A 14,236-nucleotide genomic window follows, 5' to 3' on the forward strand; every position below is an offset into this window, starting at 1 on the left:
ACGTTTGTTATGGTTGAAATCTTAAGAGCGTTTCGAAATAAAAACGATAAACTATCGCAATTACGTATTATCTTTCCACCAGAAGAACGCACATGCATGTTTTAAGTAATGTATTTTGCCGTCTATTCATCAAAATCCTATATTGCTCATATTTTCCAATGGTTTGTTGTATGAAATTGAACATTAACATAACTATTAAACAGATGGTTATGACAGGTAAAATCATTATTTGAGTGAATTAATGAAGGAACTGCTCAGTGCAAATTCGAGCAATCAATTCAGGTCGTATTAGTTCTTCTACAGTCAGTCAAATGAGCAGCCCAATAATTTATTCAAAATTTCAATGTCTTATAAAGTTTTCTAGATGCTCAAGAGCGGTTATCATTGCAATCAGAGTTCAAATTAAATGCGTTTTTATCGTCAGTGTCAAAATTAAAAAGTGGCAGCTTATTTTTTGGAAAAAACCTAGATAATGGTAGATTATTTTTAACATGACTAATTCCTGATTACCAGAAACTATGGTGCTCTGACAGAAAAAAAACAAGAATTCTTATTTGACGATTTTGGTCAAAATTTGTCAAACTCTATTCAGTAAACTGACGAGATATTATTTTAAACCATATCTGTAGTAAAGATAAGGATATGCAACTTTTTCTGGACATCACAATTCGCTCCAAGAAATAAGTGACAGGAAATAGGAACTCTTGTGGAGGTATAGTGAAATCTGTTTAGTGCAGCTACCGAAAAGGTTGAAGAAAAGTGCCCGCTTATAGAGAAGGCCTCTGTAGAGAGATGAGAGACTAAACGACGCACGGAAACATAAATATTTAGGAAGGAGGACGAAAGAAGACTGGAGGCATTCGAGATGTGGGTGTGGAGAAAAATGGAGAAGGCGAAGTGGAAGGAATGAAGGAGGAGCGACGAAGTGCTGGATATGGTGGGTATGGGGAGGCAGCTTTTAGATGAAAACGGAGGAAATAGGAGGTATGAATAAAGCGACTAGGTACTTAGTTGGGAAAAGATATTGATGAAAGTGTAAGAGGGTCGAATGTTAGGTAAAAGTGGGAGAAGAAGAAAGAGAATAGGATTTTTAGTACAATGAATGAAATAGATGAAGCCTTATTGTGAATTGAAGAGGATAGTGCTGTTGTCGTTCATGCCTAATAATTTCTCTTTGCCCGCCCGAGAGTGACTATAATAGGTTATGGCCTCAGGCAGCCTAAATTTATTCTGTATGTGTAGGTCTCGAGTGAAGCGATTTGCTGCATTCAATTCCGTGTCCTTCCAAACATGGTGATTATTTATGTTTTGTCATTCGCTGAATAAAGACGTGCGTGATGAACACCGGTTTTAATCGCAACTGATAGTACATGGAGGAAGGGGAGATTGTCAGAATTTTTCTTAAGTAATCCACGAAAACTTATTGTAATCGGTAGAAAATCTAGAATCGAAGGATAGAATCTTTTACCGTTGGTGTCATCATTAAAAAGTGGCAACTTATTTTTTATAAAAAACCTAGATAATAGTAGATTATTTATTTTATAAGACTAATTCCTTATTACTAGAAACTAAGGTGCTCAGACAGCAAAAAAAAGAAATCTTATAAAAAAAATACGGGAACTACGTTCGGTTTAGAAGAGAAGTGGCCCCTCAATACAATTACGAAGCCGTTTGGGTAGTTTTCGTTTCTTACTGTACAACAAAAGCTGATGAATTCCTTAACCATGCTATGTAAATACTTGTAATTGAGACTTTCAGCGATTTTAGGCAGGATATTCATCGAAGCGTTTTCGGGAAAAATGACCAATTTTTGTTCGACCCGCAGTTACTTCAAGAAGGATAAGGCATTGCATGATTCGTGCATCCGGCTTCGACACGGCGGAACATAGTCAGCACGCTATCAGTGTTTACTGAATACATAACAGCGGAAATGGTTGTTATTTCCTCTGATTCAAAAACCACACGAGTCACTGTAGGATTTCTTCGATTGCGGAAACTTACGACGGAAGCGAATGACTTATTTTAAAATCTGGGAAACTAAACTATAACCATCACTCACAGATATGATAACATTTTTGTAGGGATGGTCGGATCGGAAACCTCGGATCCAAATATCCGCGGATATTGCCCTTCATCGGATACATCGGATCCAAACTTACGGAAGGCATCGGATCTATATCGGAAATTATAAATAGTAGCTACAGTGAATGCAACTCCCCGTAAAGGTGGAAAGAGTTTCGATTCTCTCTTTGAATGCACCGTAGCATGCAATTCTTGTCTTACTCATGAACCGTTTTGTTTGAAAGGTCTCGCAGAGGTTACGTAGGAGAATTTCAACCGTGAAAAATAATAAAGGCAAAATACGACTGGCACATAGTGTGACTCTTCCCAAGAGATTGAACGATCATCGGGGAAATCTCAGCGTCAGGAATTTGAAAATGCATTTAGATCCGAAAATATCCGATCCGAAAGATCCGGCTCCGAAAATTGAGGATCCGATCCGAATACGGATCCGAAAAAAATCCTGGATCCGTCCATCCCTAATTTTTTGGGTTAAAATAAGTTGTATTCCTTTTATTTTTGGCTAATCAAGGATAGGGATATCTTTCGGACACTGCAGTAGAGGTTGTTTCCGGAGGAATCTGCAGTACTTCATAAAGTGGTTGGGGAGATAATTTTAGGCATTTTTTTCGTCCATAAACATGGGGTTGCAACTCCTTGGATACTGAGCCATGGCAACGCAAAAGTGTTTTTGGATGTACTTTGCAGTTACCTTGAAAAAAGTTTTTCTTGAGTATCGTCTTTGCGATAGTATATTTAATACTCTTGATTATTAAAGGCGTAAAATAATTGTGCGATTGTAATTGTCTGGAACAATTAATCTTTGAACTTAAAAAACCTAAATCTTTGAGCGAGTATCAAGAATTCTATTTCGCAATATCACCCATTTTGAGATTGTTTCAGACAATCATAAAACGCAAAAATTTCTTCCAACCTTGATTATTTAATGTCCATAATAATCATAAGCATTAAATAAAATGTCGGAAAGACTATATACCTAAACAAAGACCGTTATTATGGTAACTGCAAAGTTGATTTTTTAAAATTGCGTTGGTATAGTTTATTAACTAAGGAGTTGCGACCACATATTTATGAACCAATTCTCTATGAACAAAAGATGATAAAAATTGTCTCTCCTACAACCTCCTGAATTATTGCAGATTCTTCCTGAAACACCCTGTATATTTCATGGGTCGTAAAAACGCACACTACCTATTTAAACGCTCACAGATTATATCATAGAAACATAGGATATTAGCATACATAAAGGACAAGCGTCAGTATATTAGGTTGGCTGATACCCAACGCACTCAGCTAATCCGTGAGGTAATCCTCCCGTAAGTACAGCGAAAATTGCGTCTATCCTAACGTGTACCTTGTGTTAAGTAGTTTGTCAGTCAAGTCCTGTGGTCTGCCTTGTGGACTCCGGCAACTGTAAATATTTGATTCGTAAACGGCCTTATCTCAGACCTATTTATCCGTTTACTTTCGCTTGTGCGAATTGAGCTCCAATATTTGGCAAGGCATACAAGGAAAGGAAGGTGAACAAGAAGGAAAAATCTTCTGCAAACAAGAACAGAAAGTAGCTCATGAGAGGATCCTTATGTTAAAGTTTAAAGAAAAGGCTATTGAAGAGTCTGAACTGGATAGTAGCAATATACGTTGCGGAAACCATTAGGAAGAAGGACGAGAGAAGACTGAAGGCGTTATAGATGTGGGTGTGGAGAAGAGTGGAGAAGGTGAAGTGGTCGGAGGGGAAGAGAAACGACGAAGTGCTGGACATGGTGGGTGAGGAGAGGCAGCTTCTAGAAGATATACCTATGTGTGACGGTATGAATGAAGCGAGCACTTAGCGGAAAGGGGGTGTTGAAAATAGTGTTAGAGGGTAGAATGTTGGGTAAACGAGGGAAAGGAAGGAAGAGAATAAGATTTTGAGATAGAATAAAAGGGAGTAGGCTTAATTGTGATTGGGAGAGAAGGAGAAACTGACAAAATACTTTCTTAATACTCCATGCAAACCTAACTTAACTGTAGCATACTTTAATGATAACAATGATACAAATTCTAGTCGATTCTAAGAATTACCGACGAATACAAGGAAAGAACCTTAAAGTAACATCCGCTTTATATTTATGGAGTGCAATGCAAAAAAAATCAGGAAGGGAGACGAATAACAGTAATTTTTCTTTGTGTAAATATAGCGACCTCTAGATTGCCTCATAATAAGTACGAAGTGATTTTTTGGCACATAATGGCGGATTATGTCAAAGTATAGGCATCGAGACATGTGAGGTTTGTTTATTTTCAATTTTCCAATTAAAAATTGAGAGCATTGGACAATTAGTCAGCATAAACACATATACAGATCAAGATAACACATATTTCTCCGTTTTCACCCATGGGAATGTGAGAAGCGGGAATATTATTCGATGAAAGAGAATATACATACATTACCACAAGTTATAGGGAGAAAAATGTATAAAATCAGTTTCTAGAGTTTTAAAATATTGCACATCTTAAATTGGTAAAATAAAATCGATGATTCGCCTGTTTAATCGGCTTTTTGTCCCAAATACTCGGTAAAAACTCGAGGTAATTGCTCTACTGGGATCTGTTATAGGAGATTTGTCCCAGATGAAACGTCTGCCTCTAATATCCGGTGTCCAAAATGGCTAAAAATGGAAAACTTTTTGCGGATGATTGTCAGTGATCATTAAAATGGACGCTTCTCCCTTCGGCTACTAACTGTTTTGTCACCAACCGCGCATGTGAATGGATGAGCTCAGAGTCCTCCAGATTTCTTCATAATAAGTACGACACAGAGTCATCGCACTACCATTGTTTTGCACTTAACCAATGGCGAGAAATCTGAGAATTCGCGGGCAATAAACGTTTCTAATAAATCCATAAATGAGTTTCATAGTTTACTTACGACGCTCCCATTGTTGTCTGGCTTCAAATGTTTGTAGTTCGGTTCATACAGGCTGCGTAAATCATCTCAATTCGTCTTAAATGCCCGACGATACTCATAAGTTCAGTAACCCTTGAAAAAAAGTGATATCTACCCATTCTCCCATAATGCTCTAAGGGGTGTTTACCCCTGCAATGATGGACGCCACCTTGCCCATTGTGCAAGGGGTGGAAATTTATAAATTCACGTTATTTTCTGAACACACTTTCTTTCTTACTTTCACACTTTCGTAATTTCTTAACGTCATCGCGCGTTATCTATCCTCATCGTATCGCAGATTCTACTGCAATGGTAAAATCGACCCGTTATCACCAGCACCGTGATTGACGGCAAATCTGACCTTCGCAAACTCTGTTCGCAGTTTGTCCAAAGTCGAGTTTTGTTATTTCAAAAGACCAACTTTTCACGGTTCCGGCGATAGTAGCGTAGAGTTCGCCTCTGAAATCAGTGGCGAAATAGCCGAAATCGATCTCTCCCAAAATAAGTGAGGATCTAAAAAAATTTCTCAGTGATAAACTCTCCAGTAATCTAGTCGAAGACAGTGACTTTCTGATTTATTGTTTGCTTACAAAATTGGTGATATTTTTGGTGAACTTTGCTTTTCTCTCTCATTTTCTGACGTTTTTACGATGAAAAACTACTGACGCCTTATAAATGTAAAGGTACCTGTAATTTTAGGTATTCTCGGATTCTAACGGAAGTGAATTGATGCTCATTTTGGATCCAATTATTGTGAAGTGTTTCATATTTGTAAAATGGCAGCAGAATATTATGCTTCACAATTTGTTTTGAAAACTTTTCTTCTTTTCTATTTCTCAAATTTCCTACGTCCAGAGTAAAAAAAACTACCTGAAATATTTCATTAAATGTAAACAGTATGCTTTACTTCATATATGGAATTAAACATTCTTTTTACACTCGACGAATAAAGGCCGAAATTTGCAGCAGTTTCGTGATATCTTCATTTAATAGGGAAAAACTGAATATTGAAATAAATACCTGTAATTTTCCACGATTACTTATAGAATTTATTCCCGACCTAGTTTTCGATGTAACTACATCATCCTCAAGGTAAAACGTAAAGGAACGGTTTTGTACCTTGAAGATATTGTAGTAATTCTTCGTTAAAACTTTCGCGGGTGCTCGTCATTATGATTAAAAACTTTTGGGTTATGTCGCCGCGTCAATTCTTGGGTGGCCCCAACGTTTCCCGACCGATGCTGGTCGCTTTTTCAAGGGATTATCGAAACCTAGGTTGGGGATAAATTCTATAATAGTGGAAAATTGCCAGTGTTTAATTCAATATGGAAAAATTCCACTCCATCACGCTTGGATTCGCGGATTTTATTTGAAAAACTTGATGATATTTGTCAATTTTATTTGTAAAAAAACGTCAAATTTTTTCTCCATGTTTGTTTTTCTCAGAAAAATGTATTTTTTTTTAATTAAACCAAATTGATGGTGACCATGATATTTTAATACCTAAGCTACTATCGATAAAAAAGCGCACATACGGTTTGTCCAAATGCTTGTGTTTTCTTTTTTAATTATGTACAATAGCATTTTTTATATTTTTTATTTCATTATTGTAAAAAATATCATTGTAAAAATTGTTCATCTCTTCACGTATTAATTTATTGTAGCCATTATGATTCATAGCCCTGAAGAAGATATAAGAAATATATCGAAACGTCGGAAAACATTTAGCATTTCATTTTACTGACGTATACTCCAAGATATAATTAATTACAATGTAAATTGAGGTAATGATGAAGAAATAGATTTATCGCGTTTATCTAAGTCACGTATATTTTATTTATTTCAACGGTGCCATAAGAAAATGATGAAAGAAAAATTCTTGCGATTTAGGTTTACAGAACACGTACATACAATTTGGCGTCTTCCACTCGAGCCGAGCCAAGCAGAAGATTTCGAGAAAAGCTTGCAGAATTTATCTCGAAGCTGAATACTTAAAATGTCGACGCAAACAAAATCAGCTGGAAACTAATTTTTTTAAATTGTCAAGGATCACTCGAAAATAGAGATATTATCATTGCTCAAGCCTTACTATTGTCCAAATTGAGTTCAACCGATTCAGTTGTGATGTAGTGGAAGTTCGACATGTTGAAATAAAAGGTAGTTGTACTAAGTGGAGCAGCGAGAGAAAACCCCCCTCGCTGCGCCACTAATCTATTAGTAATATCAATCCAATAAGTAAAATGGATTAGACTTCAACATTTTTCTGAGCTCTGGGGGTGTTTTATCCCCCAAAACCACCTCCTATCTGCGCCACTGCTCTTGAAAAGTCATTTTTATTCCCAAGGCTTAACTATTAATTATTCTCCAATGATATTTTCCGTGCGAAGGGCACAGTCATGAATGCTAAAATGGTGATATCCATTCGCAGCAGTCATAAATCAGGGCTTAAAAGCTCAGTCATTGAGGGAGCGAGAGCTGGAGCTCTCTGGAGTACATCGACCTGGAGAAGGCAGCTTCAATGCCGGCGAAACTGTCATCTACGAAGATGAACGGTGCATATCCCATGAACCTCTCCGTTGAATCTTCGCCACGCTGCGAAGGTATGCACAAAGATTACGAGGATTACTTATTCATCCTTTGCACGAAGACGCCACCCTTGAGTCAATTTACTCGGCTTCCCAATGCCACTTTGCCTCACAGGCGGTTCAGTGACGGCACCCAAGGCTGAAAGGTGCCTTAAGAAGACTTATCGCTCCCGTTTGATCATTTTTTTAAAATGCATTACTTATTTAACCCATTAGTGCATAGCGTCCGATATATCGGACGTGGGCCATGTCTCACATAAATACTTCTTCAGTCGATAAATTCAATGAGTCAACTAAAATATTAGTGGGGGGGGGGTGAAGATAGACATCCATTTGAACTTAATACAGTATTAAAATGTAGCGCAAGTCAACTGGAGCCCATAACAAAATAAAATACACACCTCCGATATATCGGACGCTATGCACTAATGGGTTAAGGCCCGTTTTACATGGACGCAGTCGGTCCGCGTTCCGCGCTACGCGCGTCGTTGTTCACAGATGGCGGACGAAACTTTTCTCCATCACGTGGCAGAGCTCGAATCGTAATTATAAAAGTGTGTGCATGCAAAAATGCCCTTTCTACATACCGTGAATTTGACGGCATTTAGACCGTGAAAATCTGGAAAAAGAACTTGAATTTTATAATATAGTTACAGTAGGAACTCTGTGAATGTGTGATATTCACAGGCCTGTGGCTTTGTCAGAGGTGAGCTCTTCCCTCTCCTATTCAAACCAACCTTGGGTCGAATCACGGAGTGAGTTGTCCGTCCGAACGAAATCCGTCCGCGTCCGGAACAGTGTCAGCTATGGGTAGCTTGCCAAGGTGGAAGAACGTCATACTGCCAAGTACAATTCAAGCAATTTCTTTATACCAAGTTAGGAAAAATGGAGGAAAAATGCCCGTGAAAGAAGGTTTTGGGTAGGCGTTATAGTGAAACGAAAAACATGATTTGCCGCTTTCGTGATCATATGTACCTACTACGTTACGCACTGATGAATATGATTTTTTCAATTATTCTCTCATTGTCAATTTCACTACCCATGGCGAAAAGACGAAATGGCACTGTTATATCCAAGATCTCTCTAATTCCACAGACAAATCTGCTTGGTCCGCATCAGCCATCCGCGTTCATGTTGTAAGCGCTAACCTGCCTCTGTGGTGTCTTGTGGTGTTGTGCACGATATGGTGGAAGTTCGTAATATTATTAAAATGAGACATTGCGATATTTCCACTTACTTTTATTCTTACACAAATCGTTTCGTCGTTACAAAAACTTGATTGTTGTTTGTAACGACGAAACGCGTTGTGTAAGAATAAATCTAAGTGGAAATTTTGCAATGTCTCATTTTAATAATGTCTCTGTGGTACCCGGATGATCCGCGGGGCGGAGGGGCCACGCGGATGGCTCCTCCACGTGCGGACGGTCCGCACTCATGTGTAAGCTACCATTAACGTCCATTCGCTCTGTTCGGGAAAGATTAAAACTACGCGTTTTTTCTGTTCAGAAAACACCCCAGAAAATATGCCTAAAAGTATACAAAAGACGTTTATTAGGAACAAGTGGAGGACATGGGGAACAATTTGTTGGTGTTATTTGTCCCTGATGATGAATATGCTCCTTTAAGGAGGCTAATCTATGAAACGATGAAGGTGTCATTTTGACGAAAATGTGTAAATATGGTCTTCTACTTATAATTCCTCCGCTAACGGCCTCACAAGTTGACTTCCCGTGCTGTGTTTTCTGGAAAGTGCATTTGAAACACCTGATAAAGATTTATGCAGGCTCTTACGGCTATACTTATAGTTACTACTCTCAGTTACCGCTCTTGGACCTACCTGTTGCCTGTTGTTTATATCGGAGTGCTTGCATTAAGCCAAAATATCAGTCACTTTTAAATTGGGACTGAGGAAAGTTCACTTATCGGTAAAATGAAAGCTAGCATGATAAACACCCTAACATGATGAGCTTCTCGCGACTCCTAAGAGACAAATTATCTAAAAGTCACGTCGCTAACGAATCTGCTCAGTAATCTTTGCAACCTCAGTTTCCACTTCCTTTCCATAGCAAAAAATTCCTAAACCTGTAGTTTTTCTTTACAGCAGTCTCCTATTTCCTTTAATTTCAGTTCTTTCTCTCGATTTCTTCCAACTTTGCTCATAATTTGATGTCTCACGATTGAAGCCAATAGGATTTATTTGGCTCGCAATGTGTATCTTAGAAAGCCGTAAATGTTTCTCACGAATTGACGACGATATACTAGGAACCTGTTTGTGGTTTATTTCGGAAAACATTTGCACTCGGCACACATGAGTGAGGCTATATGTGCATTACCAATTTTTTCGGCAGGAAAAACCTGTGCAAGCGACCTATGACGTGAATTGTCATATTTTTTTATAATTTGTGCAAAACTATTTGCAAAATATATTTCTACTAGAAAGTAAATAACCACTAGTTACCATTAACTTCTGAAATATTTTCCGTCGGCTAAAATCTTCCCCAATTCTCGCGAAAGCCCAAATTACCTTAGCGTCGCTCGATTTCATGAATAAGACAATAATTTGAAAGAAATTAAGCAGTGCTTTTAAAACCTGAACCTTAAAGGTAATGGGCACTATGTTCGTTTTACGAATATTTCAGGAGAACATATTTAAGAATTTAAAAATATTTAACTAGTAATTTCTAGAAGGTTAGGTTACAACTTTACAGCATTTTTATATCACAATGTTATTGGTATATAGTAACCTATCCTTCAAGTAGGACGTAGTGTTCTTTACTTTTAGTGCTCAATTTCTATAATACTTAGGGACTAGAACGAATAGGCACGTACTCATTCGATACACACATAATTTTCAAATCTAAGCCTCCCCTCTTAAACTTCCGATATTTTAAAACTTATAATAAAAATTACTACGATGAATCATATTTTACCAAATATCAAAAACGGTGAAATTTTTCTAACTTTTTATTTATATACGATACGATACTCCCAGAAGACGAAAAACGTGGCAAATTTACTTCAAACATTTACTTAAATAAAAACTGTCTTGTGTCAAAAAAGGAAAAGAATTTAGGAATTAAGACCGTTTCTTGACAACCACATTGTAACGATTAATTTTGAGTTAGAATTTAAGGTAACAATTAATGGAATAAAAACAATGATTCAAGTGATAATGGACGGTAATTGTTGTTAACTGCGCGGAACAGAGAATAGAGATTACGCTTGTGAAAATAGTTGCGTGCGGGTATGCGCGTCATCGCTCCCGAGGTTTCCGCCGAAAGAACTGATAAAAAGTGTTTTTCATTTTCTATTCGCGATTTTGTGAAGTTAAGGAGTAAAGAGGAATAATTAGATTTTTTTCCTGTCTTGACCTCTATTTCTTGAATTAAATTTATAAGTATCTTGGAGTTTAGGTCAAAATGATGCAAAACTTTTATGCCGACGTTTCGGTTTATCTTTAAACCATCTTCAGGACTTTAAATGTAATATGAGTGTACAATATTGATACAATTAAAGGTTAAAAACCTTATTTTTACAATAATATTATAAAAAAATAAAGAATTTTGTAAATTATATTATTGAAAAAATATTGTTTGTAACCTTTAATTTTGCTTATGTATTAATATTGTACGATCATATTTCATTTAAAGCCCTGAAGATGGTTTAAAAATAAACCGAAACGTCGGCATAAAAGTTTTGCATCATTTTGACCTAAACTCCAAGATAATTATGAAGAGTAAAGAGGAACAAAGAACACCATACTAGATGTGGTGTATTGTTGGAGTTCACCCATTGATGGTGAGCACTGTATAGAAGTTAAAAGTTTTTAAAACGTCATCGTTGCTTTCGTATTTGGTAAAACATGATTAGTCATTGTAACTATTGTTACAAGTTTAAAAAATTTCGAAAGTCTTAGGGGGAGAGGGCAGGGGCGTAGCCAGGAATTTCGTTCAGGGGGGTCCAAAACCAGGGGGGAAAATGTTTGAAAAACAGGGTACTAAGTAATGGATTTTAAACTAATTTTAACACTTTTCATAATCGAAAAAACTTCATTTGTTAAAGAAATATTTTGTAAATTCATGATTTTTCAATATTTTGTTTTCTTTTATGAAGAAAAATTATTGAGTTTTTATATTTCGGGGGAGGGGGGGTCCGGACCCCCTGAACTCCCCCTGGCTACGCCACTGGAGGGGGGAGGCTTATATTTTAAAAAATCATGTGTGGATTAACTGATTGAGTGCCGTTCTAGTTCCTAAAAATTATGGAAATTAAGCACTGCTGTTTGTTGCACATTGTTAAAATAACTGACATAAGAGTTCTTTACCTCCGAGGTACAGAAATATGACTTTAAGTCGCTCTTTTGTGAGGGGGCATGACAAATATGAACTCACCGGTAACCAGCACTGTTTTCTTGTCGAGATCCGGAAGGGCTTTCCTCGGTAGGGCATTTAGAACAGTCCTCAAAATGCCGTAAGCGATGAACGATGACACCACAAACAGAGTAGCGTTGGTCAGCAACGATGAAGAAGACTTCAACGCGTAGAACGTCGCGACGAAAGCCACAAAGTAGGAGACGTATATGTGGATGGGATTCATTTTCGTCGAGGAGCGCGCACAGTCTGTGCGTGTTTCACGCGAATGATTCCGTGAGTATCTGAAGGTGCGATGAGTTTTCCTCGCCTGACGATGCGTCGGACGAGAATCTCGCGCCTTTCAAAACATCGTCGACTGCCTTGGATTCTAAGAGTTCAGGTTGGGGGCGAGAGATGTCGTGCAAGTCGCGTTCAAGGTTCTTCCTGCTTTTTGGACGAGTGTTCCGTCGGCAGCGCGGTTGCGACAAGATACGGAACTATAAATCGAAGGGAAGGGACGCCCGGGAAATATGTCCATTTGTAATTCTTCGATAAAACTTTCGCGGGTGCTTTTCATATGATATAATGTGATATGAAATTTATTAATTACTCTGGATATATCCCTTGAGAACAAGATAAAATATTTACTTTGTTTCTGAGCAACATAAAATTGATAAATCAACAATTTCGAGTTAACATAATGAAAACAATGAAGCTTTAATGCTTTGGTCACAATTAATACAATGTAATTTAATACCTTACTACAACACCATATATATAGTACAATAATCCATGCAATACAAATTAATATAATAAAATTGAATGGAAATTAATTCAATATGAAAAATATTTAGGACAACATTAATTTAAGTTTTAAGCACTTTCATAGTCAAAGGTAAAATTTATAAAAAATGTTTGGGAAATCATTTTTAAAAATTCATCGGCATAATTTTTAAAGCCAACAATCGAAAATTTCACTAAAATACGACTATTAAATAAGTCATAAAAAGTAAAATATTTTTGGGCAGTGTAGCCGCGTCAATTTTTGGGTGTCCCCAAAGTTTCCCGACGCTGGTCGCTTTATCAAGGGTCACTGATGAGAAAGGAAATTTTATTTGTACTTAAGGGGTGTCTGTCTGTCAAAAAAAACAGGATATTAATATGCAACGGAAGAGAAAAAGTCAAGAATGTCGTTAAAAAATGAAAAAAAACTGGAAAAGGAAGAAGAATTCCATTAAGTATTTGGGAAGCAGAATAACTAGCAATGGGAGAAGCAAGAAAGAAATTATCAGCAGAATAGCCCATGAAAAGAGAGCATTCCACCAAAAGAGCGGGATTCCATGCTTTTCAGCTGAATAAATGCTTACAGCGGGAAACGTGAACATGGAAGTAAAGAAACAATTTATAAGAACCTACTTTTGGAGTATGCTCCTATACGGAAATGAGGCATGCATAATGACAGCAGCGCAGAAAGCAAGGATTGAGGCCTTCGAAATGCGGTGCTACAGAAGAATGATGAAAATCAAATGGATCGACCGAGTTAGTAACGAGGAAGTCCTAAGAAGAGTGGGAGAGAAGAGAAGCCTCATGAAAACCTTAATAAGATGACGGAACAATCTTAGTTGCTATATCTTGAAATATGATGTTCTGTGGAAGATTATTGTTGAAGGAAAAGTAGATGATATGAACGGATGCGGAAGACGAATGAAATACATGGAATAGATATAGAAGGATGTGAATGAGAAGAAAAGACTAGCTGATAGGAGAATTTAGTGGAGAGCTGCGTCAAACCAATCTTAAGCTTGTTGACCAGTGTTGGTAATGATGAAGGAAAAGTTTGCTCAATAATCTACATCTACATAATACCCCGCGAGCCACCTAAAAGGCGTGTGGCAGGGGGTGTTAGGGCACCAGCCGTTTACAAAAAAAAATGAAGTGCTCTAATGAGGTTGGAACTAGCGTTTATCAAAGTCCTTTATGGTTCGGGGGAAAAACGAATTCCCATATCTATCCGTACGGCAAAACATCTCTCTTAATTTATTGCTTCTATAGGACCTGGAGATATAGTGTGGCTCTAATATTATGTTCTCTGTGTCTCTCTTAAAGATATCCATTCTCAATTGTTCAAGTAATCTAAGCCTAGCGCGCAGCCTCCGAGTCTCCAACGGCTCCCAGCTAATTCGCTTAACATCTACGTAACACTGTTTGTACACCCGTTGCAGTTTTTGACGAAACGCGCAGCCTTCCTTTGTATGTTATTCAGTTCGCGGATTAAGTCTTTCTGCACC

At 37.5% G+C, this 14,236-nt stretch overlaps 1 protein-coding gene across 1 annotated transcript in view; it reads right to left on the reverse strand.

Annotated features, from left to right (window-relative positions):
- The window catches only part of LOC124169558 (short-chain dehydrogenase/reductase family 9C member 7-like), a 111,636-nt gene extending 99,344 nt beyond the window's left edge, over window positions 1-12,292 (reverse strand). Inside the window, exon 1 of the mRNA XM_046548199.1 lies at window positions 11,988-12,292. Within this exon, the coding sequence (XP_046404155.1) occupies window positions 11,988-12,192 (205 nt within the window). The 5' untranslated portion in view covers window positions 12,193-12,292. The remainder of the gene's footprint in view (window positions 1-11,987) is intronic.
- Window positions 12,293-14,236: the final 1,944 nt, after the last annotated feature.

The sequence above is a fragment of the Ischnura elegans genome, chromosome 12 (genome assembly GCF_921293095.1).
Source record: "Ischnura elegans chromosome 12, ioIscEleg1.1, whole genome shotgun sequence".
In the NCBI taxonomy this organism is placed as follows: Eukaryota; Metazoa; Arthropoda; class Insecta; order Odonata; family Coenagrionidae; genus Ischnura; species Ischnura elegans.